The 22,548-nt window shown below is 39.1% G+C and overlaps 1 protein-coding gene across 3 annotated transcripts in view; it reads left to right on the top strand.

The window, feature by feature from the left end:
• The window catches only part of asic2 (acid-sensing (proton-gated) ion channel 2), a 409,078-nt gene that overhangs the window by 151,543 nt on the left and 234,987 nt on the right, over positions 1 to 22,548 (top strand). For 2 of the 3 annotated variants that reach the window (XM_044330847.1, XM_044330846.1), the window contains one exon: positions 18,484 to 18,534. The exons of the other annotated variant lie outside the window; for it this stretch is intronic. In XM_044330847.1, the coding sequence (XP_044186782.1) occupies positions 18,484 to 18,534 (51 nt within the window). The remainder of the gene's footprint in view (positions 1 to 18,483; positions 18,535 to 22,548) is intronic. 3 annotated transcript variants of the gene reach the window in all.

The following is a 22,548-nucleotide window of genomic DNA, read 5'->3' as shown; positions in this document are numbered from 1 at the left end:
TGCAAAAAACACACAACTGAGCACAAAAAAAAAAAATAGAAATGAAAAGCAGATTAAGAAATTGTCTGATTGCGACTCTCTTAAACACTTAACTTCTTATCAGATCCTCCTTTATTACTGCATTTCTTCTTTTATGTCATCTCCTCCATTTAAAGCTGTTCTCTACTAGTTCTACATCTGTCTCATCTGTTGTCTGTGTGTTGAATTTCCATATTTTCTCCCTCCGTTTAATTTCCTGTCTGTGCAGGCTTACAGTAGTTTTCAAAGACACGTGTCAGCGTCTCACCTTTCACCTCTTCATCTCCTGCACTCGTTCAGGTTCCTAATATTATCTTTAAAGCCTAATATTCTCGTTTTTTAAAGTTTAAACAGACAAACTGTGCCATTTGCTGGTTTTGACATATATGAATTTTTTCCACAAAACAGACACGTTTCACACAAATCTCAACATTCTCTATACTATTATATGTTGTATTGAGCTCTTGTGCACATTTATTGAGTTATTTTATCCCATGTGTACTTTTTAATTACCCTGCTGCTATATTTTCTATTATATTGCAATGTTAATTATCATAAATCAGACATTTCCCAGATACCTGCTGGATGAAGCTTAGCCGTCTCATCTTTAGCGTTATTTTGTCTCACTTTTGAAATGCTCTGTGAGATCTGATGTACCGCTACTATTCCCTTTAAGTGGCAACATTAAAAGTTGCCCGACGGTTTCCATTGTATAAGTTGAGAACTCTGTTCAACACTTGATCGATTTCATGACTGATAGCCCATTCAGCCTTTAGCACTTTTGTCAGTAATAGCCTTTTTAGAGGATGTGATTGTACTAAGGGCATCTCATTCAATTTGCCCATTAAAGCAGGCAGAAAGTCATCGCTGAGCCTCTCGGAGCGTGTTCGATTGAGACGTACAGTACCGGCAGCCGGAGGTGGTCATTGACTCAGTGCCTGCGTGCACGTTCTTGTACACTTTTCCCATATTCTTCATGCCTGTAATAATCCCGGAAAAGGTTTTATTAAAGGACACCTGGTCACCGCTGAGAGAAAGAGGAAGCGCTGGACAGAATCTAAAGCAGTCAGAGCCGTGTCGCTTTAGGCTCTGTGTGTTTAGCTGTTCTGCTGTGTGTCTGAGCACGTATGTTACAGCCTGCATATGAATATTTGGGAATTTGAATTTGCAGTGATGCATATGTGGTGGTGTGACAGTATCGTGTGTAGTGTGTTGCTCCAGGCCTGACTCCTCCTCCAACCAGGGTCAGATTATATACGGCACCATGTTCACTCTGTCTCCGTTGGTATGTAGTTAAAATGATCACTTAACATGCACAAGTCAGCCTCTTTACACTGCATACTTAGTTGACTGCCATCCGTTCTAGCTTGGATCTGACTGAGCGTAGTCAGCTGAGCATATTGTGTGTCGTCGTGTGTTCAGTAGGGACACGGCATCAAAATGTAGGCTATCATTTTAGCATGCAGCCTGATGAGCCCTGTTAAGCTCTGTTCTTCCTTCGTGGGTTCACCTGCTGCTGTTTGGCTATGGTTTTTGTTCAGCCTTATGGTTAGTTTTGCTTGAGTTGTCATTTTTTTTATTGCTTGCATCGTCAAACCGACTGGGTCGTTCATTCCTGGTTCCTTTTTTTTATTAGTTTCCCTTCTTTCAGTGAAGCAGAGTGCCGTATTGTCGGGATGCTAGGCACCCATGGTGAGGTTTCTATACTTAATGCATGTGAATAAAAGCACTGGGATTGCACCAGTGAGCATTGCTGTGTTGCTTCTGAGCTGAGTAGGCAGTAGCACTCCTGGGAACTCCTCAGTGTAGTCTGCCTCTTCACAAGTGGCCTCAGCTCAGTTTCCCCAGATGGACTTGCAGTTTTAGATCCTTACAGTTTTAGATTTTGTATCAAGGCCTTTGTAGCTATAATTGTAATAAAGCACTATTTTCATTCTCCTTATTGGTTTCAGTAACTTTCATTTGGCTGTTAATATCTTTCCTCCCGAGCGGCTTCAGTCTCTGCCTTTTTGATTATTTCAATAAAACATTTGGTTTATTCTGAAAACGTCTCTGTCTTGTGTCAGTAACGAGTCTGTGTGCCTCATCGTCAGTTCTCTTCTTCTTGATACATTATTTCCTGAGGTTGAAATTCCTCAGGTGTCGTTGTCGGTCTCTCCCCCCCCCCCCCCCCCCCCCCCCCCCCCCCCCCCCCCCCGTCCTCTCCTTATTGCCCTCGTCACACATGCATCAGACCGTAACTGCACATGTATCTGTAACATTATGTAAATCCGCGTCCATCACATGCGCCATGTGCAAATGAGTCTAAAATTGTAAGAGTGGCTAAATAGTTTAAACGGATGAAACATTTAGAGGATATTTTCTCTCTTCTGGGCTCATTACTGGAACACACATTAGGAAAGCAGCGTGTCTAACACCAGATTTAAAGTGCTGAGAGAGCTCGCCGCTGTGCTACTGCTCCGTCTGACTTTGCATATTATGTCATGTAACGCCAGAGTCAAAACCAAGAATGCTCAGTTTACTAATGGAGATAATTTATCATTACTGAGAAGTGCATGCAGGGATGTTTCATTATTTTTTTTAAAAAAACCAAGGTGTTGGTACATGACAAACAAAACAATAGGAAATGCTATATTTTTGCAAACGCAATATAAATGGTAATACATGTGAGAGCAGCTTTTTCTACATGATTTATTTTTGTGCTTAAAATGTATTTACACATTGTATGTAGTGTGTGTGTGTGTGTGTGTGGGGGGGGGGGGGGGGGGGGGGGGGGGGGGGGGGGGGAATTAGATGCTAATGCTTTGGATATGCTTTATGATTTCTTTCCAACGTGATTAATGTGTATGTTATTCAGCACGGCACGTTGGCATGACAATGAAAGTGTCATTGAGAAGGTGGCTGACAAAAAGTTTTTGTTTCCTTAATAATTTAGATGACAGAATGCAACAATCGCAATAAAGACAACATGTGTGATTCATACTGATGTATAATTTTGGGGGCAGAACACACACAACACAATGTATGGTGTATGTAAGGTCTTTGTAATGTTATGAAGTCAACAATTTAGTGTCTAAATGATTATTCCATTAATAAATTTGTGGATGGACAGAATGTTTTGAACAGTATGCTGGTTGTAGCTTGTCAAATAGTCTTGTAAAACTGAATCTTCTGGTTTTTAGACTGTTGGTCGGACAAAATAAAGTATTTGAAGACGTCACCTTGAGCTCCTGGCAACTGAGATAACACATTTTCACAGTTTCAGACATTCAATAGTTATACTAAAATATTATTCTATCAATTGAAACAAATATTGAGAGATTCACAATGACAATATTTTAATTCTGACGCTAGAACAATTACATTTCTGTGCTTTTAAACTTAAAAGGACAAGAATAAAGGTGGAATTTTCTTATCTGTACTGTCATTGTTTTGACAACCAAGGACATGATTTCATTATATTACTAAGGCTGCAACTAACGATTTGTCTTTATTCAATAAGCTGCACATTGTTTTTTTTGAGTAATCATTTGCTTTATAAAACTTCAGAAAATACTGTAATGAAAAATGCATTTCCTATTTTTCCCAAACCCAGGTTGACATGTCCAAATTTATTATAACGGACTAAGATGAAACCAGTAAATATCCACAATTGAGCAGCATGCTTAATTAAAACATAACAAACTTTTAATTGATTATCATATTTTCTTTTAATTCATTGTCATTGATACTTTTTTAGAAAACTAAGTCTCTCCTCAGAAGCACATAGAGTTTAGTGTGTCAGGTACTGATGCATGATGGGACAGCAGGGAGCGATCCACTGATCCCTGCCAACCAGTCAACAGATTGCAGGCAGATCCCAGCATAACGTCACTCCAGCCAGGAGAAACATTGTAGGCGGGAGGACTAAACCAAGCCCTGCCAGACTCTACCGTCCTGCAGTTACAGCAGCCCGGCCAAACTCCCGAGTACCCGGGCAGGTTCCAGTAATGATGACCGACTGGTTGAGCTGGACAGCACTGGTCTTACAGCTTGTCCACCAGTCTGGAAGACATTTGTCTACTGTGCTGTTGTACTACATTGTGCAGATGGTCCGGTTCTGATTTTATGTCTCGTCTCTTCTCTATTTCTTTTTTTTTTTTTTTATCAACTGTCTAGGCTGTCCACCAGTCAGAAAACACTGAGTTGTAACCCTTAGCGTCCTGACTGTCTTACAGGTGGAGATAGATGAATAGGATCCATTAGCCGTGTTGTAATTGGAGCGAAACACAGATCATCCCTTCCTCCGTGGTAACAGCAGGTGAAATCTGACAGACGCTCCACCAGACTTAGCTGCTGCTGTTAGATTTGGCACCTATTGTATAGACTTAGCCACCGGTTGGTGCCAGGCAGCTAACGCCTGCCAAATGTTTTCTGTTTAGCTTGTGCTCCAGGGACAAAAAAAAAACTGCATACAGAGAAAATGTTCATTTTGTTGAAGCAACAAAATGTTCATTGTGCCATAAAGACGCTATTAGAAAGCAGTGGTCAGAATAATCTCCTGTGAACCGCACACTTTTTTTTATTATGTCTGATTAGCCTTGTATTTACTTAATTCATGTTCTCTTGAAAGAAAAGATGATGAATTGCCGAGCGGTATTGGTTGTTGATTGCTTTAGCTTAGCGAGTCACATGATTCAGCGGTGCAAATTAGACCCGGCGGGTGTCGAGTAGAGCCGGCATGGTGGCAGCTCAGCAGAATGTGTGTAAGTGGAGATCAAAGCAGGGTCATGAGGAGCCGCACTAACAGGCTCTAGAGAGACATGAGAGGTTAATAATACGATGAGCTGCACGACTACAGCTGGGGAAAAGTGTTCTCTGATCAACATCAAGGGTTTTGTGACATTGATCAAGTAAGATAATTAGTCTTGATGACCAATTGGATTTTTTTTTTTTTTTTAAACCAATCTCCTACAAATTATGCTCATATGTAACCACAAGTGAATTAATGATCAAAACAGAGATACATGATATACATGATATTCATAATAGACCACTGGGCCGCACTTTGAAGTTAATGAAGTGGCATTACCTGTATAAGTCTATATAGCATATAGACTGTAATTACCTGATTACAACAAAGTCATGTTCTTATGTCTAAGACTCAAAGATAATTTAATGCCAGATTATCTATAAGAACTCATTTTGAACTTGCAATAGCATTAATTTTTTTGCCACTTGGGGCAGAAGAAACAAGCTGTAAACAGTACACACTGACATATTATCATCTCTTAAAGAAAAGATTCACAGGTTTTCCAAGTCTGTCTTAAAACAACAGTCATGCGCCCAAATGAACATTGAAACATGTTTTTCTTGCTGTAATCATTCCAAAGTGATTAGGAACAAAATCCACAAGCCTCCAGAAGTTTAACTGAAGCTAATGTGAGGCTTCAACAATCCAAATTAATCAAATCTAATCACAATCTTTCAATGTTAGTCTTTTTAGAGCCAAATTCCCTCTTTTTCTCACAATCTTTCCACTGCAGCTGAACAGGAGAAACGATGTCCATGGAGACACAAAGAGGGGATTTATTTATTAAAAAGACTGTAACTCTGGAAGATATCCACTTCATGTGACTAACTCAGTCAGCTGAAGCCTCACATTATTTTCAGATAAACTTTTAAATACATTTTTACTCAAAACTGTGGATTTTGTCCCTCATCACTCACGCTGAAAATGCATTTGGAGGGGATCTTCTAATGGACAGTATGAACAGGAGGAATGATTACAGCAAGAAAAACCTGTTTCCATGTTCATATGGTCACATGACTGTTGTTTTAAGACAGACTTGAAAAATTGTGAACCTGTCCTTTAAGTTGATATGGTGAACATGTTTACTTGGAGCTTAGTTTTTGGTCTCTACCAACTACTAAGGCAAATATCTGTCTCTTTAATTACTGAATGCTTCACTATCTTCACTAACGATGTCTGTCTGCTGTTTGGTGTTGAGCAAGTAGCATCAAATTGTTTTTTAAACATTTTAGTTAAAAACAGCTGCCTGCTGATCGTGGAAATGAGGTCGATCAGTGTGAGGAGAGTCAATCAAAACAGTGAAGTTGGAGGCTGGAAAGAGTCAGGTAATCATTCTCTGTGAGTTCAATATTATGAATGACACATTTCACATACTAATAGTAGTCATCTATCGTTGATATAAAAAACAAGGTTTGTTGCAGTGTGGAAGTACGCTGTCAGAATCAAGATACTTACACGATTGTACCATTTCATCACACTGCATTTAGGCAGTCAGCTTTCTCTGTGAAAGCCACAACTCAGTGGAACGTCCTACCTGATGATATGAAGAGCTGCAGTTCAATCAATACATTCAAGGCCAAATTAAAAAAATCTACTAAAGACCAATCAGCTGTGTGACCATTGAGTCTAAACTCCATCTATTTTCTTCTCATTAGCGCAGGTAGTCTTGCTTTTAATTTGACAAGTTTACATCATTATTACTTTCTAATTGACATTGTGGGTGTATGTGATGTGCTGTTGTGTGTAGCTTTGTATCTTGTATTTTGTATGGTGTGTTCTGTGTGTTTTGCTTTGTGCTGTTTGTTGTTGTGCTGTTGTATGTTTTGATTGTGGGGGACTACGGATGCAAATTAGCTTCGAGCTAACTCCGGTGCAGTGCATCTTTAATGTTTAAAACTGCACACTGTCACAATCAATAAATCAAATCTACTGAATCTACATGTACCCATAATGTAAATATTAAAATTATTTTAAACCTGGATATACCCCCTATGAACAAGCATTATGAATTGTCAACCTTTTGACAAGATGAAACGTCCCAGATCAGAACTGAACATTTTACCCGAGCAGATGTTGATGTAGTTTTCTTCTCTGTGTCCTTATTCTTTTCTCACTGGCTGTTTTTTATATAAGTATGAATTTCTGAGGAAAAATCCTTGGAAGGGCTGACAGAAATATATAATGGCCTAATAATTCAGCTCCCGCTCCTCTGTACTGGTGTGTCCTAAACAGCGTATTAGCCGATTGGTCATATCTGGGAGCACACAATAGATTCTGAGCCCCATCTATCCGTCTTTGTGTCTGAAATCATGCCCAGTTATTTCCAGACAGGGGAGCCCAGATGGTGCTGGCCAAGATGACCAGTACCCTCTTTCACTATCCTTCTTTGTTATCTTTCTTCAATCTTCCGTATGCAGCGTTGAGCAAAGTCAGTGTCAAGCAGCTGGAGACCAGTCTGACCCAGTTGGAGAGGCACTCAGTTGGAGGACGCATAATGTGTTGCTGTTGGGTTTACCGGTGTAAAAAACTAATGATGATGCCCTTTATCTTATATTTCAAGGTGTGATGTGTAATATTTTTAAACATCAGTATAGCATTAGCAATTTTGATGTGATATCTTTACAAAAATTACTTTAAACATCTGACAACACGGATATTTGATAGTGGAGTCGTTCCAAAACACTCCTTTGCTTCTCTCCACAATCAACCACTCAGGGAAAAAGTGTGTTTATTGTATATTGGTGCCATAAAGGAGACATTGTCCAGTAGAAACGGCCTATCTAATTGTCATATCTGAATGTTTCAAAATTAGTATTGGTGTATTCATTTGGATAAAGGATTTAGTCGTCTTAAAACACTACTTGTAGCATCTTTACCTGAATAAAAACACTCAGTGGGAAGGAGAATCAAAACACTTGGGAGTTTTACAGATTTAGGACCAAACCGCTGTTTACTTTAATATCAGAATGATGTCAGCAGGTCAGTATTGTCTGTGAACGTGTTTATTATCAATTTCTGTCTGATGGCTCTTCACAGTGATCATTTCCACTGAGGTGTGAGAGTGGTGTGAAATGAAAAGCAGAGATTTGTGTGCTTAAGTTTTTGTTTTGAAATTAGTAAACGTCATCCTGCTTTTCGGTGAACATGATTAAGATGAAATCTCTCATTTGTTTCTGGGTGGAGAGGACAGGTCTGCTAGAGTCTTTCTTTCTTTTCCCCACTCAAACTTACAGCACTTACCACAGCTTTACAGAGCCTGAAGCTATAAAAGACGTTCCTTAGTGTGAGTTTCAGTGGAGAGAATCAGCATCATGGTGTAAGAAAGCCTTTATTCTTCACTTTTGGACATTTTGGGACATTTGTGACCATACAAAGACCATGATACTGAATCTTTATCTTCGTTTGAAACATTATAGGCTTATTGAAAACATGTACAGTATAACAAACACCAAAACACTGACACAGCCTTAAGGCATGGTCACAGGCAAGTGGCACAATGCAATTAAAGCCTCATTACTGCTTGTGTACTGTATTACTGTGGTTAACATAGAAGGATGCAGCACATCTCGCATGATAAATTAGCTGCTGCTGCCCTTTTTCTACCCTCTTTTCTTTCTTTCTTTGCTGAACTTTGCTCACAAGAATGCTTGTTTTTTTTTTTTTTTATTAAAGGCAAATGTGTGAGGATTAGATAAAAACTCTGAATATGATTTTGTTTATTGAACAGTAGTTTGTATTCTGTTTCCACTAAGCCACCCGTGTTGAGACTCAAATTTAGTCAAGCAGACAGAAAAAGAACATCGGGGGGGGGGGGGAGTTGAAGAACTTTTTAGTTTGATTGAGTTTGCACAGGATTGTTTTCCAACACCCAGAACAATACCCAAACAAGATCAACAAGCCAGCGAGATGTGATTTATGGTTTTGGCTTCACACCTAAACAGGTTTTTGCTGACACCAGCAGTTTGTTGTTACTGGATACAGTGGTGCAGACGGGGAACTATGTTAAGCAAGACTCTTGTTATTTGATATCTTTGAACCCCAAATGCGGTTGATGATGAAATAAGCAAGCTTAGAAAGAAAAAAATCTGTTAAATAACGAGCAAGGCAGAACCAGAACCAATCATATTACAAGGATTATAGGATTAAGCAATTCAGCCTCCGAATCAGAAAACAACTACGGTCCAAAATAGTATCATCCACTACTCCCCATCAGCTGAGTTTTACTGTTAGAGAGTTTGAAAATCACAGCCAACATTGCCCGTTCCTATGATTGTCAATGTGGTGTTAATAAAGGTTTCTCTTTCATAGCAAGGCATGTCCAGAAGGTTTTCTGCAACAGCTTTCAAAGAGCCAGTCTGCCTCCAGCTTGACAGCCAGCAGTAGACAGAGGTGAGAGCAGAGTCTACAGCAACATCAGCATGCTAACAACAACAGTACTACCATGCTGATATTTAGCAGGTATAGTTTAGCATGCTAACATGCTAACAAAGTACAGCTGAGACTTAGTTTTGCAGATATTTGGTAAAATAAACCAAGAGACAGGGACAAATTAATACTCTTGACCTGATGGTGAAAAGTCAGTGAGTCACTAAAGTTATTACAATTCACCCAGAGGGGAAAATGAATGTGTGTGTGACCAGATTTCATGGCCATCCATCCATTAGATATAGAGATATTTCACTGTATAGGTGTGATAATACCAAAGCAGTGGACCAACCAATTGATAATAATACATCAGTCTACAGAGCCACGCTGCCAGCATGGCTAATTAAGCGAAGGGTCAAAACCGAAGCAGCGGAGGTATCCTGACTTTAGGCCCTTGTCTTTTAAACTGCATGTCTGAATATGTAACACAGGCCTTTTTATTAAAAATGTAATAAAAGCCTGCGGTGATGTCATCAGAGATAACTCTGATCAGAGATAACTGACTTTCAGACTTCAGAGAGCTCCCTCCAGAGCCGCAGATGACGCTGCTCATGAATACTGAACTTGTGGTGTAAAATGGGTGGACTGCTCCTTTAATTGTGCTACTGTGCTTGTTAAAAACATGCACTGAAAGATCCCAAACTGGCAGGCTTTACATACAACTAAACCTGTCTCGAGGCTTTACTGGTGAGCACCCCCCCCCCCCCCCCCCTCCCCTCCAGGAAGGATGTTTGGCCTGTTAAGTGCCTCAGATGCTCTCTCTGAACCTACAGGCTATGATGAGACATGAAAGTTCAGTGACACAGCTTGCTGATGCACTGTAACTGACATGATTAGGCTGTACCACTAATATGACCTGTCGCTCTGTAAATCCACATCAGTTCAAGCTCTGCAGTGAGCGGTGATCTGTTTTGCATCAAGGTCAACTCAGGATTTGATATGATTTCTTTCTTATTCTGATAAGATTTTCTTTATGTTGAAAGAATGCTTCAGACTTCATCACTCCAGATCTTGATAGGATTTCTTTTGGTGTTTGTTTTTCACTATTATTGCATTCAAAAGGCACAAGAGATCTGATATGACGGCACCCAGTTGGTATGTCAGTGCCAAGAAGATTGATAACTGTCATTGGTTTTCTGCAGCTGATATGACTGACTTCTCTATAGTACTCATCAGTGTGTTCCCGCTGTTAAGAAACTCTCCTTGTTCTTGTCTTTTGACGTGCTATAAATTCTTTCAAGCTCGCTGCATTCGCCAGCAACAGATCACATGTGGAGAAGAGAGTGGATATTGACTGATGTTGCTAACGGCAACATGTGGCAATGCCCTTGAACCCTCAACATTATCGATTCCCTTCATAGTGCCTGTGCACATTAAAACCCTGATGTTTACCTCAATTATTGTGAAGAGATACGTATGTGTTCAATAAGTTTACAGTCAGAAAAATAGTTTTTGGTGATTGATGAGCAGTAAAAGAGGGTTGTAGCAGTAAGACCCTCTTAAGCATTCAATGGGCCTGTCAATTCATGAAGGGCACAGGACCAGTCCAGGGAGAACTGTTTTTTTTTTTGTGATGTGTGCAGTCACTGTTGTCTGGACTGTATAATGGCAACGTGATTTGCCAAACCAGCATCTGCTATTGTACTTGCTCTATTATTCACTTTTCTATAATCCACAACTCACACAAAATGTGTGTGCTTTGAGAAAATATTGACTAAAATCAATAAAAACATGAAAAATCAGAGCACTCCCACCAGGGCCTGTGAGGCTTTTTTATTATTACTGAGGCCAACTGACTTCACTACTAGTATCCTCTTTGAAAAATGCAAAAAAAACAAACACAAAACAAAACAAAACAAACAAAAAAATGGTTATTTGAAAGAACTTTCACCTTATCATACTGTATGTAATTAGTTCTTCAAAGGTTTTTTTTTGCAGCTGGTATTGTTTTAATATAATATGCAAGTAAAAACAAACAAATTTAAAATAATTGTTTAATTTCTTAACCCACTTTCATCATCAAAATGTAATTAGAGCTTAAATCATTGCACATGAAAGATCACCCATCTGGTCTCAGCTGTTTGAATAAAATCTCTTTCTTTCATTTATAAAATATCGACAAAAGTGTGTAAAATTACTAAAATGCTACTTAGAGCAAGTTTGAAATTTAAAGTAAACATGGAAAGAATGGAATTAAAGCCCTCTCCATTTAACAGTGTAATTACTTGACCGTCATCTATAAAATTAGGTTATGTGAACACTTGCTGGACATTCCTGTAATAGTCAAGCAGACATTTTTAGGGATATGTCGCCCTATATCAAGCCAATCAGGTAGTGTAGTAGTTGAAGGATTTCTTTTTTTTTTGGGGGGGGGGGGTGTTTAGAAATATCACCAAATTAAGACTGAAAAGCATGTTTGTGCAAATAATGCAGGTATATAATGTTGTTTAAGTCTGTGTTAAAGATTATTCCATCTATCACAGCGAGTGGCTTAGATGTGACCTGGGTTTATCGGAGAAAAAGAGTGACGTTTTCAATTGTGCACGTTTATTTTCTGCTACAATAAGTTTAATGAACTGTCAGTGTTTACTGACACAAGTGCAAGGTACCGTGCATAATGGAGAGACAGGTCGAACACATTTGGGATGATAGATATTTAAAAAAAAACAGCCTTCAGCTATGATTTCTTTTTCTAGTTTTAGACTAGTCTTATAATAACCTTTTTCATACCTGCTGCTTAACAGTCTAATCAGTGACTTTAGTGTTAATTTGGATTCAAACTTGCTCCGTTATAACACACAACTCATCACTGTGTGCCTTTCAAACTGTTGTTCTTTTTCTGCTCCACTACCACTAATTGATTTCTAAAAAAGAGACACCCATTACCTGTTAGAGTTAATTACATTTCACGGGTCGACTTCATAGTGGACTAATAGAGGGACCTTGGTTTAAGTTGATGGATCACAGTCAGCTTTTACCAACACCATAATTCAGATAAACAGTTCAAGGTGTTTTTCACTTCACAACTACAACTTTCTCTCCACAGTGTGTCAGAGAGAGAAATAACTTAAGCAAAAAGCAGCTGCGAAGTGAGCTATAAAGCAATACCGTGACATCCAAATGGCCTGAAAATCATCCCAGCCTTAATGGCCCTTCTAGAAAAGATGAAGCAACATCTGCTAACAACTGCGGCAACTTCTCAATAACACAAACAAATATAAACTAACCTGTCTGGTCAGCTATTCCTCTTCCTCCTCTCCGCTCTTATCTTGTCCTCCCCGCTCATCTCTTATCTTTTCCTCCCCCCCTCATGTAATCAACCTTCCTTTTACATCTGTCCTCTCTGCATCGCATTCTCCTCATGTCATCTCTATGGCTTTTTGAGTACAGTGAATCATCTGCTCCACTTTCCCAGCAGCAGACTCTGTGTCATGTCTCACTGGGAGCCGATTTGCATCGGGGGGTGAACTGGAATGCTGGAGTCGAGTATCAGGAGTCAGCAGGGCTCTAATAAATTGAGAGGCTCTGAGTTGTAATCCTGCTCTTTTCCCCCTCCTGTGCTGACAGAGTGGTCCAGAGAGGATGCAGTAACAGATTAAAGAGGCTCACAACTTGCTACACACAGCTGTGTGTGTGTGTGTGTGTGTGGTGAGGGGAGAGGATCTTCTTAACATCCTCCCACCGGCTCACTCTGATCTACTGCTCTGGGTGAGAGTCAGCAACATCATCACTACTGTAGAGTCTCGAGGGGAAATAATTCATACTATTCACTCAATACAGAACAGTTCTTTCATTTCTTGTAATTGGCTCTGTCATCTCGTAAGGGCAATAAAGACAGGGGACTGTCCTCTCCAGAAAATGACACCATTGATCATTTGTATAAATAGCTTTAAATGACTCATTGTATGGTCACGGTCAGCACCACAGATGGGTGTTGTACACAAATATGTCAAATATGTTGGTTTCCTTTTAAAGGTAGTTTTTCCTAAACCGTGACTGTGATCATCCCTAACCCTAACCCCCTAACCCTTAACCCTAAACCCTAACCCTAACCCTAACCCGAACCCTAAACCCTAACCCTAAACCCAACTCCCTAACCCTAAACCCTAACCCTAACTCCCTAACCCTAAACCCTAACCCTAAAGCCTAACCCTAACCCTAAACCCTAACCCTACACCTTAACCCTAAACCCTAACCCTAACCCCCTAAAACTAAACCCTAACCCTAACTCCCTAACCCTAAACCCTAACCCTATACCCTAACCCCCTAACCCTAACCCCCTAAAACTAAACCCTAACCCTAACCCTAAACCCTAACCCCCTAACCCTAAAAACCTAACCCTAACCCTAAACCCTAACCCTGACCTTAACCGAGTAGCTCTGGTTGTCTAAACTGAACCAGACCTTAATCATAAAGGTCACTTTTGAAAAACATGACCTTTTTAGATGCGAGGCTTGCTGAAGACATAACCTTCAGCATGTCCAGAGAGGTTTATTTGAACTTTAAAATGTTTCAAATCCTTCAGTTTCTTTTAGTTGAGGAGGAGAGAGAACGATGCAAGTTTTGGTGACACCAAAACATAGCACACATGCCAAATTGTGTGGATCTTCCAAGAGAACTGCAGATTGGGTCATTGTGAGTCAGAAGGTAATCGCAAAACAACTACCTGTACAGCTATTGTTTGCACATTTAAAAAAACACAACTATTATAAAAGATATATCTACACAAAGAAATTCACCTACATACTTACCTACTTATACTTAGATTTACATGTAACTCCTGAAAACTCAAGGAAAAATACAAAAGATTACATTTAATCAAAATATTAAATTAGTGAAGGTTCAATAAAGATGGATAATTGTCATCTGTGTGCCAACAGTTGAAAAGGCAAAACATTTGCTTCGGTGTGGTGTGCATTTGCAGCCTCACGTTAAAAGAAAGCAAGGGGGATGTTGGTGGTTGAATGTTGTTTAAGATACGATCAGGGAAGTCCAGTTTTAGTAACAGATTAATGAGTTTGAAGGCTTATCAGATGCCAATCAATTCGTCCCCTGCTTCAGTCTTTCTGGACCCTTATGTCTTCTGGCCCATAGACTCTACACTGACGCCGGGATGACATCATACACATAGCCTTTCTGGGGTCTGGGAAAGTGTCCAACTTTCATTAATTAAAAATTCACAATACAAAGAGTAGGCCTAATAATTATTTGCCTTTCGAGGTGCCCTATCAACAGTTTTAGTAATGTCTCTTTATAACAGTAGCCTATGGACAAAATGGGGGCAGCAGGTATTTTTTTAGCTACAGTACTGGGGTTGGCCACTGGACTAACTGGTTTTCAAATACTCTGGAGAACCCACCACCAGCTGGAGGCATTAACATGTTTTGCCCATATAGGCAGACTACATCTTAATTATCTGTATGATATCATGAAATAGGGGGAGGCCAGCTTTGCAGCACTTTTACACGTCTACACCAAGCGGCAACTACTACGGCTTGAGCTTGAAGCCAATGTTGGAAGTACCTTGAAGTATAACGCCACCAACGGCCGCTAGATACTGGCCCCAAAATTCATTCCCATTCAAAAAGCGTTGACTTCTCTCTGGAATTATTATGTCAATAATTTTTTTCATCATGGTCTCAGTCACTAAATTTAGTCCCTCTAATTAGTGCGCTGGTGGTCATTTAGGAAATTATTGCTCCGACGTTAATAAGGTTTGAATACTTATAGTAGCTTTGATGTCTGCTGTGTGGGTGTTGATTGACAGCTGTGATTGACAGTTTGCTAACCTGCTGCTCTCACCGGCTCTGGGACTTGCACTGAGAATATTTTGGTAAATTTAATGGTAACACACCTTGTTATGTCTATCTTTATATACAGTCTATGAGAGGATGTAAAACTGATGACTGATGACATAATTCTAGATGTACAGTGAATATGACAGTTACAAACATCGGGTTAAATTACTCTTGCAAGCTGTTGATTTTGGAAGGAGGAAGGTGACTCATTAGACTTTGAAAGCCTTGATTTGTTTGCAATTCAGTGTGTGAACCTGAACAGATAAAGTTGGAACAATGAAAAGTTTTCCTCTATGGCTTCGACAAAAGAAAACATATGTGATGAAAACCTTGCTGTGGAGCTGAGAGAAGAATGAATGTATGTCATGTGTTCATGTAACCTCTGAAGGACTGTGAATGTGTCCTTGTTGGATCCTCTGTGCAAAACTTTTGCTCGTGTTTTTTTTTTTTTTTTTTTAAACACCTTCACTCAGCTATTGACTGATTATCTATCAGTCAGTTTAGAGCATTGCCTTTCACACCAGCAGCAGACCAGAAGCTTTTCTCATCATGGATTATATCGTGTAATTCCCAGTGAATATGTTTAAGGAAGGACTCTTGAATAACATGCAGGAGAATAATGAGTTGAACCTTTTCATCTGGATCTATTCAATCACTGGAGTGGAGTTTCAATAGTCTCCATAAGAGAAAAAAGGACTTTTTCTAATTTTATGGTGTGTGTTCAGTGGGTATTGTGTGTGTGTGTGCATTAGGTGGATGGCAGTGATACTGTAATGGTTGCTTGAATGTACTAGATGGGTTACTGATATTCTGCTGTCAGTCCTCACCTCAGTAAATGACTGGGTCATGTCATGTGCACCTCTGGAAAGGGATTAGTGAATGATACTGTTACAACGCAGTTTTTTTTTTGTTTGCTCGTGGCTTTTGTCCCTCCAAAAGTGGAAGTCTGCAATCAATTTGTCCACATGGTGATTTAAAATGTTTGGTCATTGTGTTTACTCATCACGGCTTATGTGCAGAGTAAAGTATACACGTCCATCAGGCTTCATTTCCTGTCGGGTGCTGAATTTAACATTCAGGCCATTTGTGTTAAAGGTAATGGAATCTGTCACTGTGTGAATTTGGACTTGAAGGAGGACGAGGGCTGCTTGACGTTGATGTGATTGATGCCAGTCTTCCTCCAGAGAGCATTAAAGCCTCTACTAGATTTTTTTTTTTTTTTTTACTATCTCTTCACATGTGGCAGGTTCTATACTGTCAACAAAGCTCTAGTTATGAGAAAGAACATGATGAAAAGTCTCTGAAGCAGCGCTGTAATTATTTACGTCACCTCTCAAGGCGAAATAACCCACACTACCTGCTCATCATAAAATCCCTAAATCTTTACTTTCCATTACATGGTTCTCGTTCAGGGAAAGCCTAGAGACTGAAATGAAAATAGAAACAGTATTCAGCATAATGACCTGAGAGAAGTCATCTGATCTATAAAACCAAAGTGAACGTGTCATGTATTTTCATGAAGTGCTTTTGCTCCTGAAACACTTTACACGAGGACTGCATTTTGTTAAAAACGCTACAACTTTGGGCTGCATACATGATCAGATGAAGTTCAATAATTTATGAGCAAAATAATGATTTTGTAAACATACAAAAATAAAAAAAAAGCAACTCTACATGACAAGTAACACTTTGAGTGTAGCATTTAGAGTCTTTGAAGTGTTGCAGCAAACAAAGAAAAATCAATGAACCACATTCACAGTCTTGATGTGATATAAAATATGAAACATGTAATATGAAAAATTTAAAATGGAAGAAAAAAATGCCTCTTTTATATGAAAGCAAAGGTGAGAGTAAATTGAGAATATGAAATAAAACAGGAAAACGTACTTGGCAGAAGTCAAATAGTTAAAATGAGATTATGTAGTATTTTCATTTGAGGCAATGAAACATTTTTCTAAATGTAATATTTATTTTATTTATGTAGGGCTGCAGCTAGCAGTTATTTTTTATTATAAATTAATCTGATAATCACTTTCCTGATGAATTGATAATCATTTTGTCCTAAATTATTACTGCCTGTCTCCAGAGCCACTAGTCTCCCAGATTCCAGATTGATGTCTTCAGATTGCTTGTTTTGTCTGATCAACAGCTCAAAACCCAAACATATTTATCATACAACTATATAAAATGCAGTAAATCCTCACATTTAAGAAGCTAGAGAATGTTTTGCATTTTTGCATTGAAAATGACTCAAATGATTAATTAAACATCAAAATAATCCAGAAAAATTACAGTAGGAATTCCAGCGCACACGAGGGGACGTCTAGATCGTCTTCTTGTACGTGAATGATCACAAATCTCTGAGCGAAAAACACATTTGACATTGTGGCTTCCTCAGTTTCGCTCATCACATGATCAGCAACCGGTGTGTGCTTTTAAAGATAACCCTCAATTGATGAAGACAATCTAGACGTTAACTGTATGCGCCGAAATTCATACTGTGTGAAGATTTTCCTACGTTACTCCTGCTCCAGCTCTACGCTCCGGTAGATGGATGATCTTAAACTGTAGCACTGTAGCTGTGCACAGGATTATCATGTAGTGATCAAAATAATCCAATATGTTTTCTGTTGAATTAATAATAAATTCCTCAACTCATTATTTACATTTACTCATTTGGCAAAGCGCTGTACAGATGAGGTACAGTCCAAACCACATTACATCTGTCAACACTCAGTTCCACCTGACACAAAGTTTGCAGATGTATAAAGTGATATTAGTGTGAGTAACACTTAGCAAATTACCTTTTTTTTGAGCTCTCTCAGTTCTGTATTTATTATATCACATATCTTGGATTTTTATGCTGTAAAGTTGTTAAATATTGCTGACCAAGTTGATTGCAGGACTCACAGCTGCATTAAATCAGGTCAACAGAATACAGAATATGTGGACTGTTTTTTTGTCACAGTATACATGCTAAAGATGCAAAACGTGTACTCAATGAATCTGTTCAGTGTGTCAGGATGCCCTTATTTCAATCAATGAAAGAGAGCGAACCTTTGATATGCAGTTTTATTCACCATCCATTCAAACCTTTGGCAGAAATGATAATAAGGCAAAGGAGTCTGGTTCTTTCTGTTCCCTCTAAACATTAAAATGCTGTCATCACTCAGTACGTACTTTACGCTGTGAGGATGTTCTGACAGTTTTATTCAGCCGCATTGTGCAGCGTCTTGTTTAATGTTAAGTGGCTTTGATAGCCTGTTAGAGTCTCATTGCTCAGCCTGTTGTGACAAGCTGCTGTTGTTCTGTGCGCGCAAGTCTGTGATTCACCTTAATGGTCTGGGAACGTACAGAGGGATTTGTTCCACACAAGTGGAGGTAAATAGGTATTAACTTGTATTCACTGGTGAAAATGCTGCATGACTTTTAAATCCTTTCCTCCCCCAGGATCAATGCAGAAACCAATCCAGGGACAGACACGAACCCGCAGAGGGACAGGTACTCAGAGTAACACATGACACCACACACTCAGCTTGAACTCTAATAGGTACTAGAAACCATCTGTAATTCAGTTTGCACAGGCTCCACAATTCAGGGCAGCAGGTAGACATCTTTGTTAGCAGAGAAAGCTAAGCTAACAGTTTTTACATACATATTACTTTGAGTCTCTCACATCAGAACCCAAACAATATGGGATTTTGGCAGCTGATAGTGATATCAGATATTCCTCAGATATGTTTATTAACCTGTTAAAGCCCTCTGACCAGTCAACTCATTCTTTGCAGCCTTTTCAAATGTACCACGTATTACACTCAGCAGCCTAAATCATGAGAAAATGTGATGTGCATGATATCTAGAATATTCCCATAGGAGGAAATTATGCATCCATAGAAACATGGAGTTCAGGGCTTGAATATCTCACTCAGTTTAAACATCACGTAGTTTCAATGAAGAGTTGGAAGGAGCTAATTATATATAGACTGTGATACTGTCAGACAGCATGGAATAAGATGATCTGCTTAAAGGGAAATAAAAGGGAAAGGAGAAAAATTACATCCATACATCGAACATGTATGGATGTACTGTATGTGAGAAGTTTCCATAGCGAGTGAAGAATGAGAAAAATAATTGAAATCCGACTACTACTGTTTGTTTATGTAGCCTCCCGAGCAGGTTCCAGGTGCTGGCCAATCAGAACAGAGTGGGCTCATCGGGAGGTGGGCCTTAAAGAGACAGGAGCTAAAACAGCCTGTTTCAGACGGAGGCTGAACTGAGGGTCTGCATAAAGAGTCAGTATAAGATAAATAAGAAGTGTTGCTTTAAACTGTAAACATGCAAAGATATTCCAGTTGAGCCCCAGAATATAAATATAGACCTGGAAATGTGCATGATACGTCCTCTTTAACTATGATTATAAAGTTTTTAAGCAGAAATAAAAGCATAAATACAACAGAAACATTTAAACAAAATGTATATGTACTTTCATTTCTGTTTGAATATCTGCTTACATACAATATGAGCCAATATTGATACACAGTTCCTGCAAGAAGCCGATTTTGGCCAATATATTATAGTAGCTGTCACATTTTAACATTTTTTTGAAAATCTCTTCAAAGGAAGTCTCTTCACAGTTATGTTAAATACAAATATTTGGTATAAGATGCAGATCTTTCAACCTTATCAGAGCAAATGTTTAACAAAATACAAGTACGGATGGAGTTCACAATTATAATTCACAAGGTTCTCAAGGTCTTCCTGCACCTTAGCATTGTGTTGTGAGTGTGGTGAAAAAAAAAAACGGCATGTTTAACAAAAGGAGGCATAAGCACAACCATCTGTCTGTCTACTTTTATATCAAAATCAGCCCTTTGGATAGAATACTAAAGCGCTGCTGCATTTATAGCCAGACATCAGACCTGTTCTGTAAGTTTTACTGCAGAGATAGCTTAATGGTTTTGTACACATTTAATATATGTGATAAAACATTGTATTGTTACAGAGATATTGGGTGTAGTGTGTGATGGATTGGTCGCAGTGTGTTGGTGGCTGTAACGGAGAACCTCATCGACCTCCGGAGACGTGAAGATGCTGACTCTTTAAAGTCGGCCCTTCGCTCTCTCTCTCCTTTAACGTTCCTTAGCTCACGTCTGACGGGGGGGGCACGGTTGAAATGCATCGCACGAGGAAGAGTGGATCTAGAGTGTTTGACAGCAGGCACGTCACGCGTGTGGTTGAGAGATGGGTGGATTTTGAACAGTGGATGTTGTGCTGTTATTGACGGTGAGAAGTATTAAATACACTCTTCAACAGAGGCGTGAGAATTTCCACAGGCTGCCTCTTGGCTGCGGACAGTGATAGATGGTTCCTATTACAGTTGGGGAGGCAATTAAAAAAGAGACAAGGAGAGCCAATCCCTCTCATCTGTAATAACTCTCCTTCTCTACAGTGATGCTGCAGAATAGGTGAGAGATAAACTGTTAAATTTCATATTTAGAGAGAGAGATTCTTGTCCATTTTTCTTGTACTCACTTTATCACATATTGTTGTTGATCACTTTTTGATCAGCTTTCCTTTTTTGCTTTGACTGTCCAGAATTCTCTGCTATACTCCCTGTGCACCAATGTCTTTCAAACCTCATACAAAGATAATGAGCCCCTGTCAGTATGTTTTTTATGTGTCTGCTGCTTCAAAGGCATAGCAGCTTTCCTGTCCAACTATTCGCTCAAGCACTGGCAAAGAAGTGGTTTTTACCAGCAGTATAAGTCAGACACACCGCGACGTCTTGCTCCCACTAAAGGGATTACCTGGACCTCGACATCTCTGCCTCGGTTTTACAAATATTTTTTGTGTCTCGTCATTTCCTCGTGTCATGTTCCCCAGCCATGTCCCCGTGCCAAAGGGTGCAGACGCTCACAATGCACGGGAAGGGGAAGTGGGGACTGTTACCTTGGGAACAACACAACCTCCTAATCTTGTTGTTAAATCATACTCTGAAATCTCAGGGTAGACATTTGAAAACAGATCCATTTTCAGAAGGCCTCCTTTAAGTGGCTCAATGTGTCACTGCAGCCGCAAGGTGCTTAAAGGTGCCTTAACGGTGTTAAAGAATGGTCTGTTGCCGGTGTGTGTGTGCTGTTGAGCTTCCTGCAGCATGCTATTACAGACAACTGAAATAAATACAACCACCAGCGATGTCAGAAGAATCAGAAGAAATTATTACCCCTTTCATAAACCGTAACCCTGAATGAATAAGAGCGGAGACTCTTAGAAAGGCCATATACTGTATTTAATGGGTGAGGGTATTGTAGAGTTGAAGAGGTATAATTATATGCACATCACGTAGGTGCAAGGCTGTTCAATTAAAAAACTATTGCCTGCACACTGCTTCCTAGCCTCAAACTGTATTCATAAAGACAAAGTCATGTCAAAAATCTCTCTCTGAAAAAAATGATTTCATTGAGGTGATTACTGAAGCATCATCTAGTAACTAAATAGATCACAAGTGCCTCACACACCGTCTCAGTTCAGAAGATGACAGGGATTCATAGAAAAAACAGGTAACTTTGCTTCCAGAGCCTGATTGATATGAGATTTTTAAGGCTGATACTATACATTAATATGTAAGAGAATATTTTTAATGCAGCTTTAGTCCTGTGTCAAATGTCCTTGTTAGTTTTTATTATATCTAGTCAACCTCATCCCTTTTTTTTGTTTAAGTCGAGTTTTAGTTGAGTAAAAGTCCGGGCATTTTAGTCTTATCTTAGTCAAAGAAAACCGTAACTATTTAGTCTAGTTTTAGTCAATGAAAACTGCACTTTTTAGTATTTTTAGCCGTCAGATTATATTAAATATTTCAGTAAATCTAGTCCAGACAAAACCAGTATTTTTTTTGTCATTTTAGTCAAAGTTTAACCCAACAACTCCTGGACCAACTGTAAGTTGGCAAAAGTCCGTCCTCTTGTGTCTTTTTATAACATTAAAAGATAATGTATGTTTGTCTGTTTAGTTTTTTTTTTTTGTTCAGATGAAAACGGCGAGAGCCAAGTTTAATTTCCAGACTCAGTCACCCGAGTGAGTTACAGTATGAAATGATTTGCAAATAAGCCATTTTCTTTCTCATTCTCTCTCAAGTGTCAATTTACATTTCCTAAAGAGAAGCAAACATAGACATGAATTCAAATATAAATGTTCGTTTTAAAGTTTCATAGTACATTTCAAATAGTAAGTATGTCTGACTATTTGCTCTCTTGCTCACTACTGAAACAAAAGCATTTGATTCATAAACTGTCAGAGTGTTTAAAGCTGAAATAGTCAATATTAATATCTAAAAATACAGTTGTTTAATCAGCCTAAAGAACACACATGTGTGTCTTTGTGTAGTTGTTTTCTGTTGTAGCCATCATACTATTTAGATAGTTAAGAAAAGCACTTCTTTCCAATGTGGTTCTTGCTCTGTTGCGGCGGCGACTTGCGAGGTCACCGGTTAAACTGAAGAAGACACAATCTGCAAAG

This window comes from Thunnus albacares, chromosome 17 (assembly GCF_914725855.1).
Source record: "Thunnus albacares chromosome 17, fThuAlb1.1, whole genome shotgun sequence".
NCBI lineage: Eukaryota > Metazoa > Chordata > Actinopteri > Scombriformes > Scombridae > Thunnus > Thunnus albacares.
Note: the sequence above shows the minus strand (reverse complement) of the source record. Positions and strands in the feature narration are given on the sequence as shown.